Below are 16,120 nucleotides of genomic sequence, written 5' to 3'. Positions count from 1 at the left end.
GAGCCTCCTCAAGCAGGTACCAGGTGCCAGTAACTGAAGCTGATGTACAGTTTGTGCTTTTCTGTGTACCAGACTCCTACTCCTGAGGAATATTTACCATCCAAAACCAAAAATACTGCCATAAGGTGTGAACAACATCAAGTCTCTTCTGTTTAAGAGGAAACACAGTGAGCAGAGGGTATTTTCCAACATGCAATAATTTTATAAACATCTACTAATAGAGCAACTTCCATCATACCTATCATCCAATCCTTCTGGGATTGTGACACTCAGACTCCTGCAATACGCAGCTCTGCTCCACAGTGAGTACAAAGGCAACCAGAAGAACCCAGCAAAGCACTGTGTCAGTCACAAAATTCATGGGTCATTTCTGAAGTGGAGGAAAAAAGTTGGTTGAATGCTATTGTTTGCTTTCTTTTTAATCCTTGTTCCAACCTGAACACTGAGAAATTTATATCGTTCATGTGGCCCTAATTTCAGTGCCTCACCCCTGTGGCTCTCTGTTCCTTCCTTCCTATATTTGAAACCCCATTATACTGAAATAGGATAATACTAGGGTATGAGTGACAAATAACTCTGCAGTTTGGTACACACATTTGGAACAAAAATGTAGCTATTTTGTTGTTTCCACTCAGATGACCCAGTTAATTTCAGTGTTAACATCAGCTGTCAAAACATCCACTTAGCAGATTTGCATCCCTTATTTATTCAGAAAAAAAGGTGCAATAACCAAGCAGTTATCAGAGGAATAGAAAACACTACACAGAATGGGTGTTTATGTTTAATTCTTGTTATTCCATCACTGTCTATCACATACTTAGTACATTAAATTCCACACTTGGCAACACATAAATAAATCAAGAAAGTTTGTGTTCATACTGAAGATACCATTATTTTCCTTTTGGGACTAATCCGGCCCAGTGAAGACACTGTCAATGAAGCCCATGTACCATGTACTTGGCATCCTTATTGCAACCTTCCAACACAGCCTTTGCAAAGCCAGCACTGCCACCTGTCCCAGCAGGCACAGCCACCTCTGCACTGCTGTGTCACCCACCCTCTCCTTCCTCTGCTCTGACCCAGGGCTCGGGGAGACACACAACTTTATGTTGGCCATCTCTGGAGCCAAGGAAACTCTTCAAAGTAAGGACAGGGCCACCATCCCGGAGACCGTTTTGGCTGCTGTGATGTTTGCTTAGCCCATCCAAAACGTTCAACCCCTTCCATACCTTTCCCTCCTTGGAGGGAGAGCACATTTCCACTTTGAAGGATAAAAAAGCCAGAGGTAGCAGAACACATTGGCTACATGCCTTCAGCTACACTTTATCCCACAGCCTGCCTTACCTCTGTACACGGTATCCACGTTCTCAATAGGAAGCTGCTTCTTGGCAGCTGCTCTGCGATAGACCACGTGTGTTCTGCCTCCTCCCTCTTCCTCCTCCTGGGCCCCCTTCTCCAGGGGTTCGATGAAGAACTCGTCCTTGTCCGTGCGAATCATGCCAGCCTGCAGCGACAGGGCAGAGATTGAACACTTTGCATTACTGCACATACAGCAGAGGCTGGGAGTAAACAGTTACAATATGCTTAAGCACACTTTAGTGCTCTCTAGAGAGCAATTAGGATGCAGAGAGGAAACCAGGTGAATTCTTTATTAGAGCAAAACGAAGCATCATTTTCCCAACTTGACAAGAAAGGACAAAAGGTACAACCCTGAACCAAAAGGACTTCTCCTTGAGCCACGTGAGCCAACTATAGGTCTAAGAATCTGTCTAGGAAATAACCCTCTCTATTAAAAAACAGCTAAAGTGAGAGTTACTATGACCTTAGCTATCCATCAGGCCCAGACCACTCCAGTGTTTACTATTTCTGTTGAATCAAGGATCAGATCAATGCCATAAGCTGGTCCTAATGTGCAGCTCAACAGTCAAAAGATGTAGAGTCAGCCTTTCTGTTTAGAAGCAAGATAGAAAAACACTACATCTTACATTCAGGCACCTAAGCTTTGTGATTATTTCCCCCTTGACACAAAGTGTTCAGCCAACAAAATAATCTTTCAAGAATTAGCCACAACTAGTTTGAGTGTCAGTTGTGCATTGCTAAAAAAACCCCAAACTTATTCAGACCAGACCAGATACCCTGGTATGAAAAAAGAAATTTGCACTTTTACAGAGCACCTCAAAGGAACCTCATCCAAGCAATTCTCATTGTGTTCAGGGGAAACCCTCATAAAGACTGAAAACTTTAAAAAATAAAAGGACTTTTCATCATCTTTATTCAGGTGAAACAACTTGGCACCGGGATCACCTGGGCTTGTCTCGTCTTGCAGTCCTGCCCAACTGCAGGAGGTCACAGCAGCCAAGAGCTGCTTGCAGAGATGGTTGGCTTGAATCAATTTTTTCTGCATGTTGGCACATCTGTGTTTGAGAACTTCAGCTAGTGAACTCTCAGCTTGCAGACAGAAAGTCTTACTATTAACACAAATGAAATTGTTCCAGATCCAACTTCATAAGCTCCTTCATCCAGTTCTTTCCCGCTCTGCTCAGTGATGATCCTGGAGACACTGCAGTTTCAAACTTGGCCCTGTGACACTCTCCATCTTGCTATCTGAACTTCTGGGAACCTAAATCCCCTGTTCAGTGAAGCCCTACCTCAAGCTCCCAGAGGAACCAGTTTGGCTCCTTTGAACCCAGTACCCTCTCTTGAAACAAGTACATCTAAACACACTTATCATATTCCAGCACTAAAGTTCTCATACAACATATATTTTTCTTCTACAAGCAGCAAACTACATTCCTACTGCTATAAATACAGTATGTTCACTGGTTCCCTCCTTGGAAAAATGTCAGGTTCATTTGTCATGTCTTAACTTACATTAGGCAAGATTTCCAGTCCCAGAATTCATATATATAATGTATACAGAAACAGATTGAAGAGGAAGGATTAAAGAAGCAAAATTATATTGAAGCAATTTAAGCTGATGCCATCCTGCCTGTGTAGAGGAAACTGAATTTGAAATCATGTCCTGTTTCTTCTTATCTAATTTAGATTCTACATCAGACACAGAAAAGGTGAGACAGGCTCAGCAGCTCAAGGAAGCCAAGACAACCAAGAAAATATGTGCTGAACCCAAAGAGACAGCAACTGATCTTTTACTGTAAAGTGGCATACATGAAAAATTCAGAGTTGATGTTGCTCTCCTTTTAATGTTATTCCAATTGCATTACACGCATACTTCTTCTGGATATTAAATATTATATCAAAAAATTTGGAAATCTTTTTATGATAAGTGCACAACTAAATATCAAGAAGGAACAAGCATTTGCAAGTTCAACAGCACAGGTTACAATGCACACGCCATATGCACACCCAGGAGAAATATACTGGGAGCTTGACTGTGATGTGAAAAATATGTGATTTTGGCTTCTGCAAGTCAAAAAAAAAGCCATGGTTGTGCACATGTTCCTATGTATTTTTGGATTCATTAAGCCTAATATTAACTAAGCAGCTAATGCCAGACCTCAGTTTGGAATGTAGATCATAATTCAGGATACAGGGGGAAACGCTGGTGTACACTTTGTGCAGCAGGGAGTATGAGTTTGGAGGAATTTAGATGTTCTAAGAAAATTAACAGATAAACAACTTCTGCAATCAGTAGTTGAACAGATTCGACAGAAGAACTGTTACAGGTGAACTTTAGCTTCCAAGGCATGGTGGCCTTTTGGAAATGAAAACAGTTGGTCAGAGTGAATTCTCCTCCCTGAGAAGATGAAGGTGGCAACTGAAAGAGATATTTGAATGCTGGATCCCAAGACATAAAACAGTGCTTAAATACTGACATTTCCTGTAGATCATTGTGCCTGGTACTGGCCCTTTTGCGTGCAGGGCAATTCATGTGGCACTGGAAGCTGCAAAAGAGCAGGACATCATCAGGTGCTCTCATTCCACACTCTGCTTCTTGGATGGACATGACACCACTCTGTAAATCCCCATGGCAGCATCCCCCCTAATTCTGTTGGGTGCAGAAAGGAAGGAATTGGACCTTCAAACATAGAATCATGGAATCTCCTCATCTGAAAGGGCCCCCAAGGACCATCAAAGCCCAACTCCTGGCCCTGCATGGCTGCATATTCCTTTTCTCATTTTAATCCTGGACTATACTGGAATTTCTCTTTTCCTTTAGTGCTGAGAAACACATCAATTATTTTTGCTCAGAATTATTAGGAAAGAATGTATGTTTGAACTGTAAAAAATTTTATACTTTTATATATTGCATTTCCTGCAGTCTTTGAATAAGCCAACATATTGTCATGAAATAAAATAAAATAAGAAAGAATGGCTGTTTCAGACTTTAAGAAGAAAATTCATTTAGATGGCAAGGCAGAGTTCCTACAGCAATCCACAGTTCAAGTCATCTGCCTCATAATATAACCACAGCTATAAATGATTCATTAAGAAATACGTGGGGCTCCTGAAAGTCTCCACCACACATTTCCTTACTGCTTTGAGCAAGACATTTAACCTCTTTACTTCCATTTCTCCACCTCTGAACCAGCATAACAACAGTCTTGCAGGATAATTACAAGGCCAGATTTGGGGGTCCTTTTGGTCAAATACTTTGAACATGAAAAGCTCAAGATGAATTGCCTAGTGCATTTTTTCTGATACTACTCAGAACACCCTCAAAAAGCCCCCATGAAAGGGAGATTGCTTTTAGTCATCAACTCAACACCAGTGTTGTGCACAGCCAAGCAAGCAATAGGGCAGCAAACAAGGCAGCAGAGGTTTGTTCACATCCTTCATCTTCACCATTCATCAGTCCTGTTCTTATCCACAGCTGCCATCACTCCTGTGCCAGCCCATCATGCCAAGACAACTGTCAGACAACCACCAAGTTTGTGATGACAACAGAGAGCATTAAAGTTGCTGCAGTTTCGTGGAGAATGCCTCTGGATGACTGAAACAGAAATGCTGTATTGTTTGAGCACACCTGTGCCTTCCCTTGGACTGCAAAGGCTTCAGAAAATTCTTCGACCGTCATCATCTGGACATTTGCTCCACAAGATGTGAAAACAGGCTATCAGTCTTTCAGCTACCAGTTTCCCCAAAAGTTCTGAATAGAATCCCAGAAGGTGCTTCCACAAACTAAGAGCTTAAAAGTACCTGCTAGCAGCAGTGTTTTTCTATCCTATACTGCTTGCCACCCATCCCAGGAATGTTGTACCCCCTGGCATTATGGATTAGAAGTGCTCACCCTGCACTACCACCTTGCAGCCACATTCACACTGTGCAATTCAGAATCAGGAATGGAACTGGGCATCTCCGTGGAAAGGAAGTCCAATTTTGGAAAAAACCACTAAGCTCTTATCTCTTCCCCTCTTCTTCTCGGACTTTTAACTTTAAACTAAGCTGAATATGGGAATATTGATAATGGCAGCAGCAACTGTGCCCTGTGACTAATGAAAATATAAATTAATAGAAAAAGTATTTGCCTTCGAAATGCACCAAATTGTAGCAAAGAGCCTACAATATCCCACTATTTCCCAAAGCAGGACATCCCCAGGCCTTCCTTCCAAGGGCTTTTAGATCCCAGCTGCAAATTACTCAAGTCAAGCACTTCTTGGCACTCATTAATATGCATTAAAGACTAGAGCAGAAAACACTTAATCAAAAGGAATCGGCAGATCAGAGAATCAAAACCTCTGCTAAGGTTAGCAAGAGGGTTATTTAGAAGTGAAAACCACACAGAAGAAAATGCACAAGGAAGACTGAGAGTGACTGTCCTGTCCAACTATGACACGAATTATGCTGATAAGCCACAAATGAGTCCATTGCATCACACAGAGTTGGGGTCTAGAATTCCACTAATCTCTTTTGAGGGTAACAGGGCTTCTGTGCATCCCTGGAGACCACCTCCCAAGGCTTTCAAGGACCACAGGATCTACACAGACTGGCAATGGCCGCAGCCACATGGGCTTTCTGCGCAGGTTAGTGACACTAATCCCATCCCACATGATGGAGATCTCCTCTCCAGTCCAGGAGATCTGCCAGCGCTTTGCCACCACATCACAGAGCTCAGCTGAACAGCAGGCTTCTTCTCCCATCTCGACATCCGCTGCCCCTCTTGCACTTCTAAAGACATTCTTCAGAAGCCTAATTTGACAGAAAAACTGCCTGGCATATTTAGATCTACAGAAAACTCCAGGTTTGGGAGCGTTCACTCCTGTGGATAATTAAATGTCTCTCTGGCTCTGCACTTGGTGAGCGACTTAATTGTCTCCTCATTGCCATTCACATCACAGCTCCCTGTTCTGGGCTGTAATGAAGTAACCCATCCAGCGGCTGCTTCAGGACTCCAGAGCCTCAGCCCATCCTGCAAACACAAGTTTAATTAATGTTCATTCTCTTCCTCATCAGTACAGCTTTACAAACTTTCTCATTGCCATATAAAGGCAGATTTATGTCCCAGTGTCCAAGCACATGATACAGATAGGAAGATAAAATTAAATGTGGACAGACCTGAAATTAATATTTTAAAAAATCCACTGTCTGGTTAATTAATTAAATCAGTAACCTACAAAAACAGTATTTCAGAAACTCTTAGAAACAGCATTTCTGTCAAGAGAGAAAGTTCTAATTTTTTTTAGTATTTGATTCTGAAAGAGGTAACTAGCCAAATTACATACCTGTGCATGAACAAATCCTGAATACAGTGTTGAAATACAGACTATTTTCTTGAGAGAAACATGAGGTAGAAACTATCTGATATTTATCCTCAGTGTCTGGGTTGTGAGCTTGCACTCCCTGCAATGCCAGTGAATACTCCAGACGGGAACTGGCAATATGGGATTCTCCCACCAACCAATTCACAGAGAATCTGAGAGAGACTTGCATTTAAATGTAGAGCTGCCAAAAATACTCTGTAGATGACTTGAAAGGGAAAACATTTGTATTTTTAGGACAAGATATTGGATAAAGTCTTATTCCATGTCTATATCAACGTGTCTGTACCCTAAATACACAACTGCTCTACATTTGACCAAAGGGGCACCAGCAGAGCAGAGAATTTGCAAGCAAATCCCACATGTTACTTTCATGATCCTTCTCTAGGTCTTAGAGCCACAGGAATATGCTTTATCCAAACAACAACAGATGTGTCCTCCCAACACGAAAGCCAAATACAAAAATACTCTCTGCTCAATTACATTGGAATGGACCTGATGCACCAGGAGCTCCAATGACTGGAATAAGTTTACCCAGGAAGTCTGTGGCAGAGCTAAGGGCATGACACAGACCTTCCAAACTCATCCCTGCCCAAGTGGGATCTCTCAACATTTTCCCTCCTGAAATGTGTTCATTCTCAATCACACAGTACCTTGATTCAGGAACAGATGCATTTGGAATTTTACTTCCATTCAGCTTAATTCATGTAGACAACAATGCAAAAAAACCCCCAAAACCTTCTTATGTCATATTTGCATTTGATTCTTTGAGAACATGCCTCCAACAACTGAAGCATTGCAGAGGAAGAATTGTGCAGTGCTGCAAATTCCTTTAAAGTGAAAGGAGGTACTGAAGAAATTGTGGCAAATATTTGGAACATACTGGCATTTATTGTGCTGGATTCTGCTGCTGCTCTCAATCTACACTGATCTATTCAGGCCCAGGCTGGATGGGGAAGAAAGTTTTCAACTGATCATATATATTTTATGTTACTGTTAGTATTTTTCAGCTTTTTTTTCAAGTTTGTTTGCAGTTAAGTCATGTTATTTACACATATCCTCAAAAAAATTAAGGGGGTGAATAATTATGGAGACACATAGGTGTTACACAGCCAGACTGACAGAGAGGCAGAGCCTTCTGGGTCACCCTATGGAGGCTGTGTGTTCCTCAGGGCCCCCATTTACCCTCTGCATGGGGATAAGGTCACATTTTTACTGCACTTTGAGAACTACTAATGAATAGCACCATACAGGAGCTATTGCTGCTAGGAGCTCTTTCATGGCAAGCTGCTTTCCACAGTCCTTGTTGCTCAAGGGAGGATGGGCATCCATCCATTCATGCATCTACAGATTTCCACTGCTACCAAAAATAAAATTTTGTCCCCGGAGCCCGGCTTAGTCACTACACAATTGCAGGTGTGATTGATAACAGCAGGGGGACAAATCTGAGCCAATATAACCTGAAGTTAAGAGAGCTGCATTAGTTTATAGCAGATGGGAATCTGGACCCAAATCTTGCAGTTGTATGGCATAATTCATGTTAGAAACTCAAAAGGGTTTTCTGTGGTTTTTAAGAGACACAATAGTGAGACAGACTGTGTCTCATTCGCAGTGAACCATCGAGAAAACAGACACAATTAAAGTGATTTCATAAAGCAATGCCAACAGATTTCAAGACAAGGGTCCCAACCAAAAGTGCCTGGCTTTCACCAGTGAGCAATGCTAAAAACATTGCTCTCAGCTTCTCTGCCTTTACAAGAAAATTACCAAATTCTCACCTCTGTCACTCAGCGCCTGCCCAGGGCCAGCAGCAGCAGCAGACCAGAGCGTAGCCCCAAGCAATTCCTTCCAGTAAATCTCCTACCTCTGTCCCCCACAACCTGCCTCATCCCAGCAGCCTCTCACCTACAAATCCTCAAAGATCCCAAGAGATAAATCTCATTTTCAACAAGTTTAGGTAATATAGAAACCCACAACTTTCTGTATTTGACACAGATACTCCTTTTGCAGAGCACAGCCTGCAAAAGTACAGCAGAGGCTCTGAAGCAGGCAAACTCAGAGCAGATCTGCCTGCAGCTGCTATGCAGGAAATAGCTTGGCACCTTTGCCAGGTTGGCTTCCGCCTTTCGGACACCTCCACAACCACCAGCAGGAACCTCATCTCCAATGAGCCCAGATGCAAAAGTGTTACAGTTGTGTAGCTTTTCAAATAGAGACAAGAAGCTCCTTTAGCTAAAATAATGCATAAGCAAGAACATTTTGGAAATTCTCTAGGCTTAATGTCCACAGGTATGTGTAATTCCAAGTGGGAAAGAGGTGAGTTATTAAATAGCTGTTAAGAATGAAAATGATAAATGTGGCAGATCTTGTAGACTAAGGGGATTGTAAACTTGATTGCTGTTGTTGCAAGCAGGGAATAGTAATTGCAGTGCCCTGAAACAGAGTTTCTCAACTTTAATCTTTCCAAAGGAAAAGCATGAACATCAAATCCATGAATTTGCTAACAGCAAGATCCGAAAATATTAACTTTCCCAATTTTGACACACAGAACCATTTGAAATAAAGCATTTCTGAGGACACTTTGACAAAACACATAGTTGAGCCCTACCCTCAGCAATAAAACTTAATTGACATTCTGCAAGAAAACAAAACAAGTCCAACTGGAAAGCTCTTCAGCTAAAACTCTCACAAAATGGGACAGTTGCTACACAAGTTTCTTTTCAAAAATATATTTGCTTAAGGCACAAATCACCACCCACTTAAGTCAATGGGTGTCACATTCATAAATCTCAAGGCCAGAATTTATAAATGGATTCATAAGTACTAAAGCAGTTTAGTCTGATGCTCTATATAAGACAGGCCAAAGACTTTTTACCAAAGCGCCATTGCAGCCTCCCAAAAACACTCTGCAGATCCATTAATGGGTAGGAAACAGAGTCCAGGTCTTTGCTATGGTAAACAGATAAAAAAATCCAGACCACAGAAAACTGCAGAAAAATGTTTACTATACTAAAAAAAAGCTTAATATACTAAATTCATCTGAGTGGGAACTCAGCATTTAGAGTAATTTCAAATTATCTTATAAAAACCCTGATTATTCCCTTAGGAAGATGTTGTGCAGCAGCATTTCACATTCCAGAGGAGTGTGTGAACTACAGAGCACAAGCTACAGGGCAGCAGGAGCCAGCCCTGGCCAGGGCCATTCCCATCTCCTGCTCCTCCCAGTGCCACCCCACCCTGGGACAGCAGCCCCAGTGCCCACACAGCCACACTGTGGGCAGGTTCAGGGAGCTCACCCCAAAACCCCCACCCTAGGAAGTTGTGCCCTTGGCAGAACCCAGTGCCCCTGATCTGCAGCCTCTGACATTTGCTACCACAGGGAAAGCAAGACCCCCAGCAGGTGAAAACTCCCACCTGGGCGAGAGCATCTCACACACACTTTGCACTGTTCCATGCAACAGCTCATAACCCAAATCCAGCCACAGGTCTGGATTCGTGGCTTGGAAATCAGACAGGGTCCTTCTCTGCTAAATGCAAGCTTTACTCTAACAGGATGCCCGTAAGAGTACAGGAAAACAAAAGTAACAAAAGATTGCTGCAGCTGGGGCTTTTTGTCTTTTCACATCCTATAGCCAGGCTTATTTTGACCTTCTTTCTCTTACCCTGTACTGGAGAAATGAACCTGGAAAACAGTTTTTCAAATGAGAGCACGAAAACCTAATGAGAGATGAGCTTTCAATTTTATACTGCACTCAGTCGTAGGCTCCCAGTACAAGATGTCAACAAAGTGCAAGATACAGTACAGAAACTAAAATAATTAATTCCTGGAGGAACAGGCTTATTAAGAAGGATTAAATCAAAGAATTAATGTGCACTATTTGTCTGGATGACAAAGACGAAGGGAGGCATATGATAACTCTCCAAGATCTGAAAGCATAGAAAGAGTAAGAATTGCTGATGAGAAAAGCTTGGACATACCAGGAAACAAACAAAAAAAGAAACTCTGACAAAAAATTTTAGCCAGCAATGTTATAGGCAGTCTTATGCAAAACCAGCTCAAAACTTGTCCTCAAACATCTTTAAATTACCAAACCTTATTGTTTACACTGCACTAGTACCTACAGTCCAAGGACCAAGGTTTAGGCATTGTACAATAACAAAGACATTTTAGCAGACTTCTGCAGAGGAAAAAGTACAGAACATCAGCTGAGTCCAAAACAGGCTCAGGGAGCTCGTCAGTAGTTGCTGATCTATGTCCTTGGAAAAACAGTGTCAAACATGAGCTAGGTTAAGACACAAAGATAATCACTCACTACTGGTTGGTTTTGAAGACAAGATAAGGCCTCACATGGACATCTAATCAAACACAGTGTGGCTTGTGTGATTTTCTTTCCCTCATTTTGATCACCTCCATTTTTTTATGGTTTTTGCTGTTTGTGTTTTTCCAGATATTTTTCTCCTCTTTCCAAGGTTGCAGCTACTAATAAAACAATTTAATACTGTGTGAATTGAAGAATAAGAATGTTCCCTCTGTTTCTTAGACTATGGCTCCAGTAACCATAAACTTTTCACCATACTCCAAGAAGCACAAAAGGATTTAAATTACACAGACAAAACTCTGAAGGACAAAACCACAGTTCGATAATAACGGTAGAAACCTGAAAAAATCGTGAGTGTTGCAGTAGAAAGTAGACTGGTAGTAATGTTTCATTTTGGAAAAGCACCTATAGTCTACGGCAAAAGTTTAAAGAAAAGTGTCTGTTTTCCCAAAATAAATAGAAATTAATACACAGCAGCACACAGGTAGTTGGAAGTTTGACACAACATACATTGAGTCAAATGGAGCCTGTAAAGGAGCATAAAAGAGTATGGAAAATAAAGGCAAAGCAAGAAGCATAAGTCAGCCTGTAAATCTTTCAGAACTACTAGAAATCAAATTACACACCATATGTCAGTGGGCTAATGTATTCACACCAGTAGAGCTGGGTTAGCACCACCACACATTCTGGTAAGTTTACAACTGGTGTGTGTTTATTTGGACAATACTATTATTATAGAAGATATTAAGGAAGTTCTTCAAGAGGTGGCGTGGTTTCTATAATTTACATGTCTGCTATAAAATGATGTGGATTTCTTATTTGAAGTTGCCTTTAAAATCTCATGGGATTGTTTTATAACTAAAAAGATATTACTCAGATTACTAGGCAGAGAGAAACAAAACAAAACAAAACAAAAGCGTTTGTAGTTCTTGAGCCAACAACAATGCTTAAAAACTTTTCAAAGTCAATGGTCGAAGTACAGTTACAAGAACTAAAAGCCAGGAATCTGGGTCAGAGGAAATATTCTAGTAAGGGTGCCAGTTATCTACGTCTATAAATGCAAAAATTGTTAAGTTTTCAAAAAAAGTTATCAGATAATATGTACCTACTCCACCACTCAAACTGAAGTCAGTTATTCCAGTCGTCTCTCTAAGTCCTGTCTAGAGGAGGACCAAATATCCAGCACAGGACAAAACAGCTGAGGGCACGAAGGGTGCTACTGAGGACAACCAGCAGTGACATGGAGGCATCCAGGGCCTGACAGGAAACATGCCTCATCCAGAAAACAGAGGTTCCAACCAACTCATGCTTATCCCACAGACAGGTGAACTTACACACTGGCGGTGAGTTGCGGCCACGCCACCAGTGAGCCGCTGAGTTTCACAATGAATTTCCAAATGTTTTTGAAAAATTACAAAGGAGGTCAACATAATCCTCGCATTTCCACTTTGAATTTGCTGCTAGCTAGCTACACAATTTAGATTAGAGATAGCACTACCAAGAGCCCAAGAGAGAGAACTGTGAAAAATCAGGGAAGGAATGCACAGGAACCTGTCAAATGAAAGATAACGCTGACAAAAAACTGAAATGCTTTGTTAGAAACATTTAACCACCTATGCATCTTACTAAGCCCTAAATTAGCTACTTCCAACTCAGGTGAGGGATGGACAACTATTGCAGCAAGTTCAAGAAAGATTTCCCTTCACTCTCACTCTACAAAGTCAGCACCAAAACAGAAAAAATTTTAAAAGTATATTTAAATATGGGATAAAAAAAGACAAGACAGATGGCATTGTTTTGTTGTTACACAAGTCAGTGCTATAGCTGCACTGAAAACACTGGATGCAGGATGCCTGCAAATACAACCAAACTGAAATATTTCCAAAGAAGTTGAATGGGAGTGACCAGGATCTCAAAACCATCTTCATTTCAGCAGGGAGACTGAAAACGTTAAATATTTGTTTTAACATGAATGAGAAGGACAGAGAAGGACAATTAATGATGTAATAAGGACTACCTGAAAGTCATCTCTTCATTTCACAATAAAGAGAGCATCAATTAGATTAAATATGCTTTCCCCTGCCTCCCCCTGCCTAAAACAAATCACAGAGTAACTCTACAGTTTTTATTCTCCAGCTGACATCTTACAGCAAATTAAAGACCTTTAATACAAACAGTGAGGAGCCTCAGAAGCTCCAGGGTGCCCCAGAAAGAACAGAAGCAGGTCTGGACTTCTTGGTCTTGGACTCCTGCCAGACCAAAAGACTTTATTAAATGAAAATGCCCAGAGGATCCTAAAGGGAAAATCTCTTTTAGTTTATTTATTTAACTAGTGATATTGCTTCATATTTACGTGTTGAGTTTGTGCTAGTAGCTTTTTGTTTTTACAAGTCAGTCTTCCAGCTGACCTGGGTTTCACAGGACTTACACCTACTGTGACAGCTTTACAACCTGTTGTAGCTGCCCCACGCAACACAGCCAAAGCCAAGCTGCTCTTTTGGTAACACTGTCAGGTTTCCAGCTCTCCTTCAACAGGTTTCAAATTCTATTTAAGTCTCTCATCTCTATGGTAACTGCCAGCTCCTCGGAGCCTCACAGCGCCGTGCTGGAGGAAAGCAGTCCCCCATTCCTCACTGGGGAAATGAGATGAGGGTAAACTGGATGACTTGGCCAAGGACATGTAGGAACTCTGTGGCAGAGATGGGAAACCAAATGTCCTGGAGACCAAGTCCAGAGCATGATCCAAATGGTGCCCTTTTCACTCCTACCAGAAAAACCTCATGCTCCAGGCAGCTCTCAGCATGAGAGTCACTTCCAACCAGACAGTGACTCTCAGTTTACAAAGCAGAAGAGGTGTGGGATACCTCATTACACGCTGTCCGTGTTCTACTCTGCTACAAGGAGTTGGTTAACCCTCTCTGCCAACACCAGCACAGCCACCAGCATGGCCACCAGCCCTGTCCAGCCATAGCACTGCAACAAGAAGCTTAACACAATTCGACTTTCATGGGATTCATCTGAACTCTCAGAAAGCAGGAATCTCACAAAGTTATAAAGGTTGTTTTAAAAAGTTTTCCAGATTTTATCATTTTTCACACAGGCTGCAATTCTCCTTCCTGGCTTTTGAAAAATGACACACAGCTGTGCTTTGGATCACAGCTGTGACTTCTGGCAGCAGGTAGAGGAGGCCCAATGCTAGGCTGGGGTAGCCAGTGTCACCCTGAGATGTCTGGGGCTTCTCATCAGCCAGGAGGGTCCAGTCCCCCTCACTGGCATGGAAGGGTGAGGCATTGTGGGCTCCTGCACTGTCACAGCATTTCTGAGCTGTGAAATACCCTCCAGAACTGCTCTCCTGAGTAGAATCACTGGGAAAAAATGGCACCATGTATGAAAGGCAGTGGGGAAGATGCAAGAGAAAAATTCAATGAATGTTGTGTTTTCCCCCACTTGAAGGCAGTTTTCTTTCTTGTGTTTGCTACTTCAAGTGTTTATTTTGTTGTATTTGGTCTGTTCTGGTGTTATCCACACTCCTAACAAACCTCAGCATCTTACTTTCACATCCATCTTTTCCACAGATCCTGAACGTATTCTCTGCCTTTTCCAAAGAGATCTCTGGGTTTCATGTCACTGCAGAACAGATGGCACAATGCTCAGATTTGCTTTAGTAAATGGACAAATGTGATCACTTTGTTCTGCTCTGCTCACAGCTGCTTGGTGAGTTGTACCTCTGCAAGCCAAGGACAGAAATGCTGTGGCCATCAGCTGGCAGCGGGACAGGACCAGGCACTCTCCAGATCCCCTGGAGCCAAACTGGCCCATGGGCAGCATGAATGGGCACAGACATGGCATCTCCCAGGTGGCAGCACAAGGATCAAACACCAATAGGCATCTTCTTCCCAGGTCCTCAAGAATAACAAATCTTGGGAAAGCATAACGTGCAAGGGAAGGTAGGGAGAACTAGAAGAACAAAAGAACAAGAATGCTGACACTCCCAGAAGAGCCTGGGGATAAGTACTGTCATTTTTAGCCATATTTCAACTTCTTAAGCAGTCTCCCATCAGTCAGAATTACAGTTTGTGGAAGGAACCTGTTCCATCTTGGAAAGCCAGAGGCCAGATAGCCTCATGAAAGAAGACTGGGATCACACAGCTTCTGAAGAGAGCACAAGCAGTGACAATTAACCCCTGGCCTGCCAAAAGCTCTGCTGTGGTGGCAGACACCTGGAGCAAGCCATCCCTGAAAGTTGTGACTAGTGATGGATGAAACAGTCTTTAAATATCCTGCTGTGGCCAGGTCACATCATTGCTTATAGACAGGACCCACTCAGTTCCTCAGGTGGGCTCTCATGTGCCCACAAAGCACAGACACAGACTGCCCACAGTGGCAACTCTGGGGTATTCCTCAGTTAGCAGTCCAGATTTCTTCTGGGCACAAGTGCCTCAAAAGAAAGAAGATGATGAGTTCACACTTCCACCTGATCACATCAGCAACCAGAGGTGTGTTTGAAGGAGCCTTTCCTCTTCCTCCTCCACAAACTCACCATCCCATTTCAGAGTGACTGTAGGAAAATACTTCAGGCCACCTCAATTCAGTAAGGAATTTTCAGATACACATTTTTGATTTCCATTTGGGCTAATACCCATTAGAAACATGATAAATTAACATGGAGAAAGAGATGTCATTTTTCAACCCATGGAGATAATCCCAGAGGAGGAAGAGAGGAAGTATAAGGAAGGTTAATGAGCCCTGAGGTCTTGCTTTGGGAAAGAAACTTGTGTAGAAGAAAGGGATTTTTAAAACACCTTTGTGTTCCCAGAGCTCAGACTCCTCCTGGATTTACACTGGACTCGTGATCCTCACAACATTACATTTGGGATCTCTTTGCTTTATCAGCCAATATTAATACGGACAAAACTTTAAACATATTAACACATCCTTGGTTATAAACGCATCACTGTGTTCATGGGAACCAAATTATCTTAGCATGAACCAACTTTTTCATCCACTCAGTAACACCTACACTCATTCACAAATGTGTTGTATTTGTAACTGGTCACTAAAGGTAATGACACTTAACAATAG

At 42.1% G+C, this 16,120-nt stretch overlaps 1 protein-coding gene across 1 annotated transcript in view; it reads right to left on the bottom strand.

Moving 5' to 3' along the window:
* The window catches only part of LOC121658123 (A disintegrin and metalloproteinase with thrombospondin motifs 2-like), a 177,625-nt gene that overhangs the window by 110,317 nt on the left and 51,188 nt on the right, over positions 1 to 16,120 (bottom strand). Inside the window, exon 3 of the mRNA XM_042014622.1 lies at positions 1,345 to 1,504. Within this exon, the coding sequence (XP_041870556.1) occupies positions 1,345 to 1,504 (160 nt within the window). The remainder of the gene's footprint in view (positions 1 to 1,344; positions 1,505 to 16,120) is intronic.

Source organism: Corvus kubaryi, unplaced genomic scaffold, assembly GCF_017639235.1.
Source record: "Corvus kubaryi isolate FWS band 111438036 unplaced genomic scaffold, C.kubaryi_AGA036_p1.0 split2-37374, whole genome shotgun sequence".
In the NCBI taxonomy this organism is placed as follows: domain Eukaryota; kingdom Metazoa; phylum Chordata; class Aves; order Passeriformes; family Corvidae; genus Corvus; species Corvus kubaryi.
The sequence above is the reverse complement of the archived record's forward strand: the minus strand, read 5'-3'. Positions and strand labels throughout refer to the sequence as shown.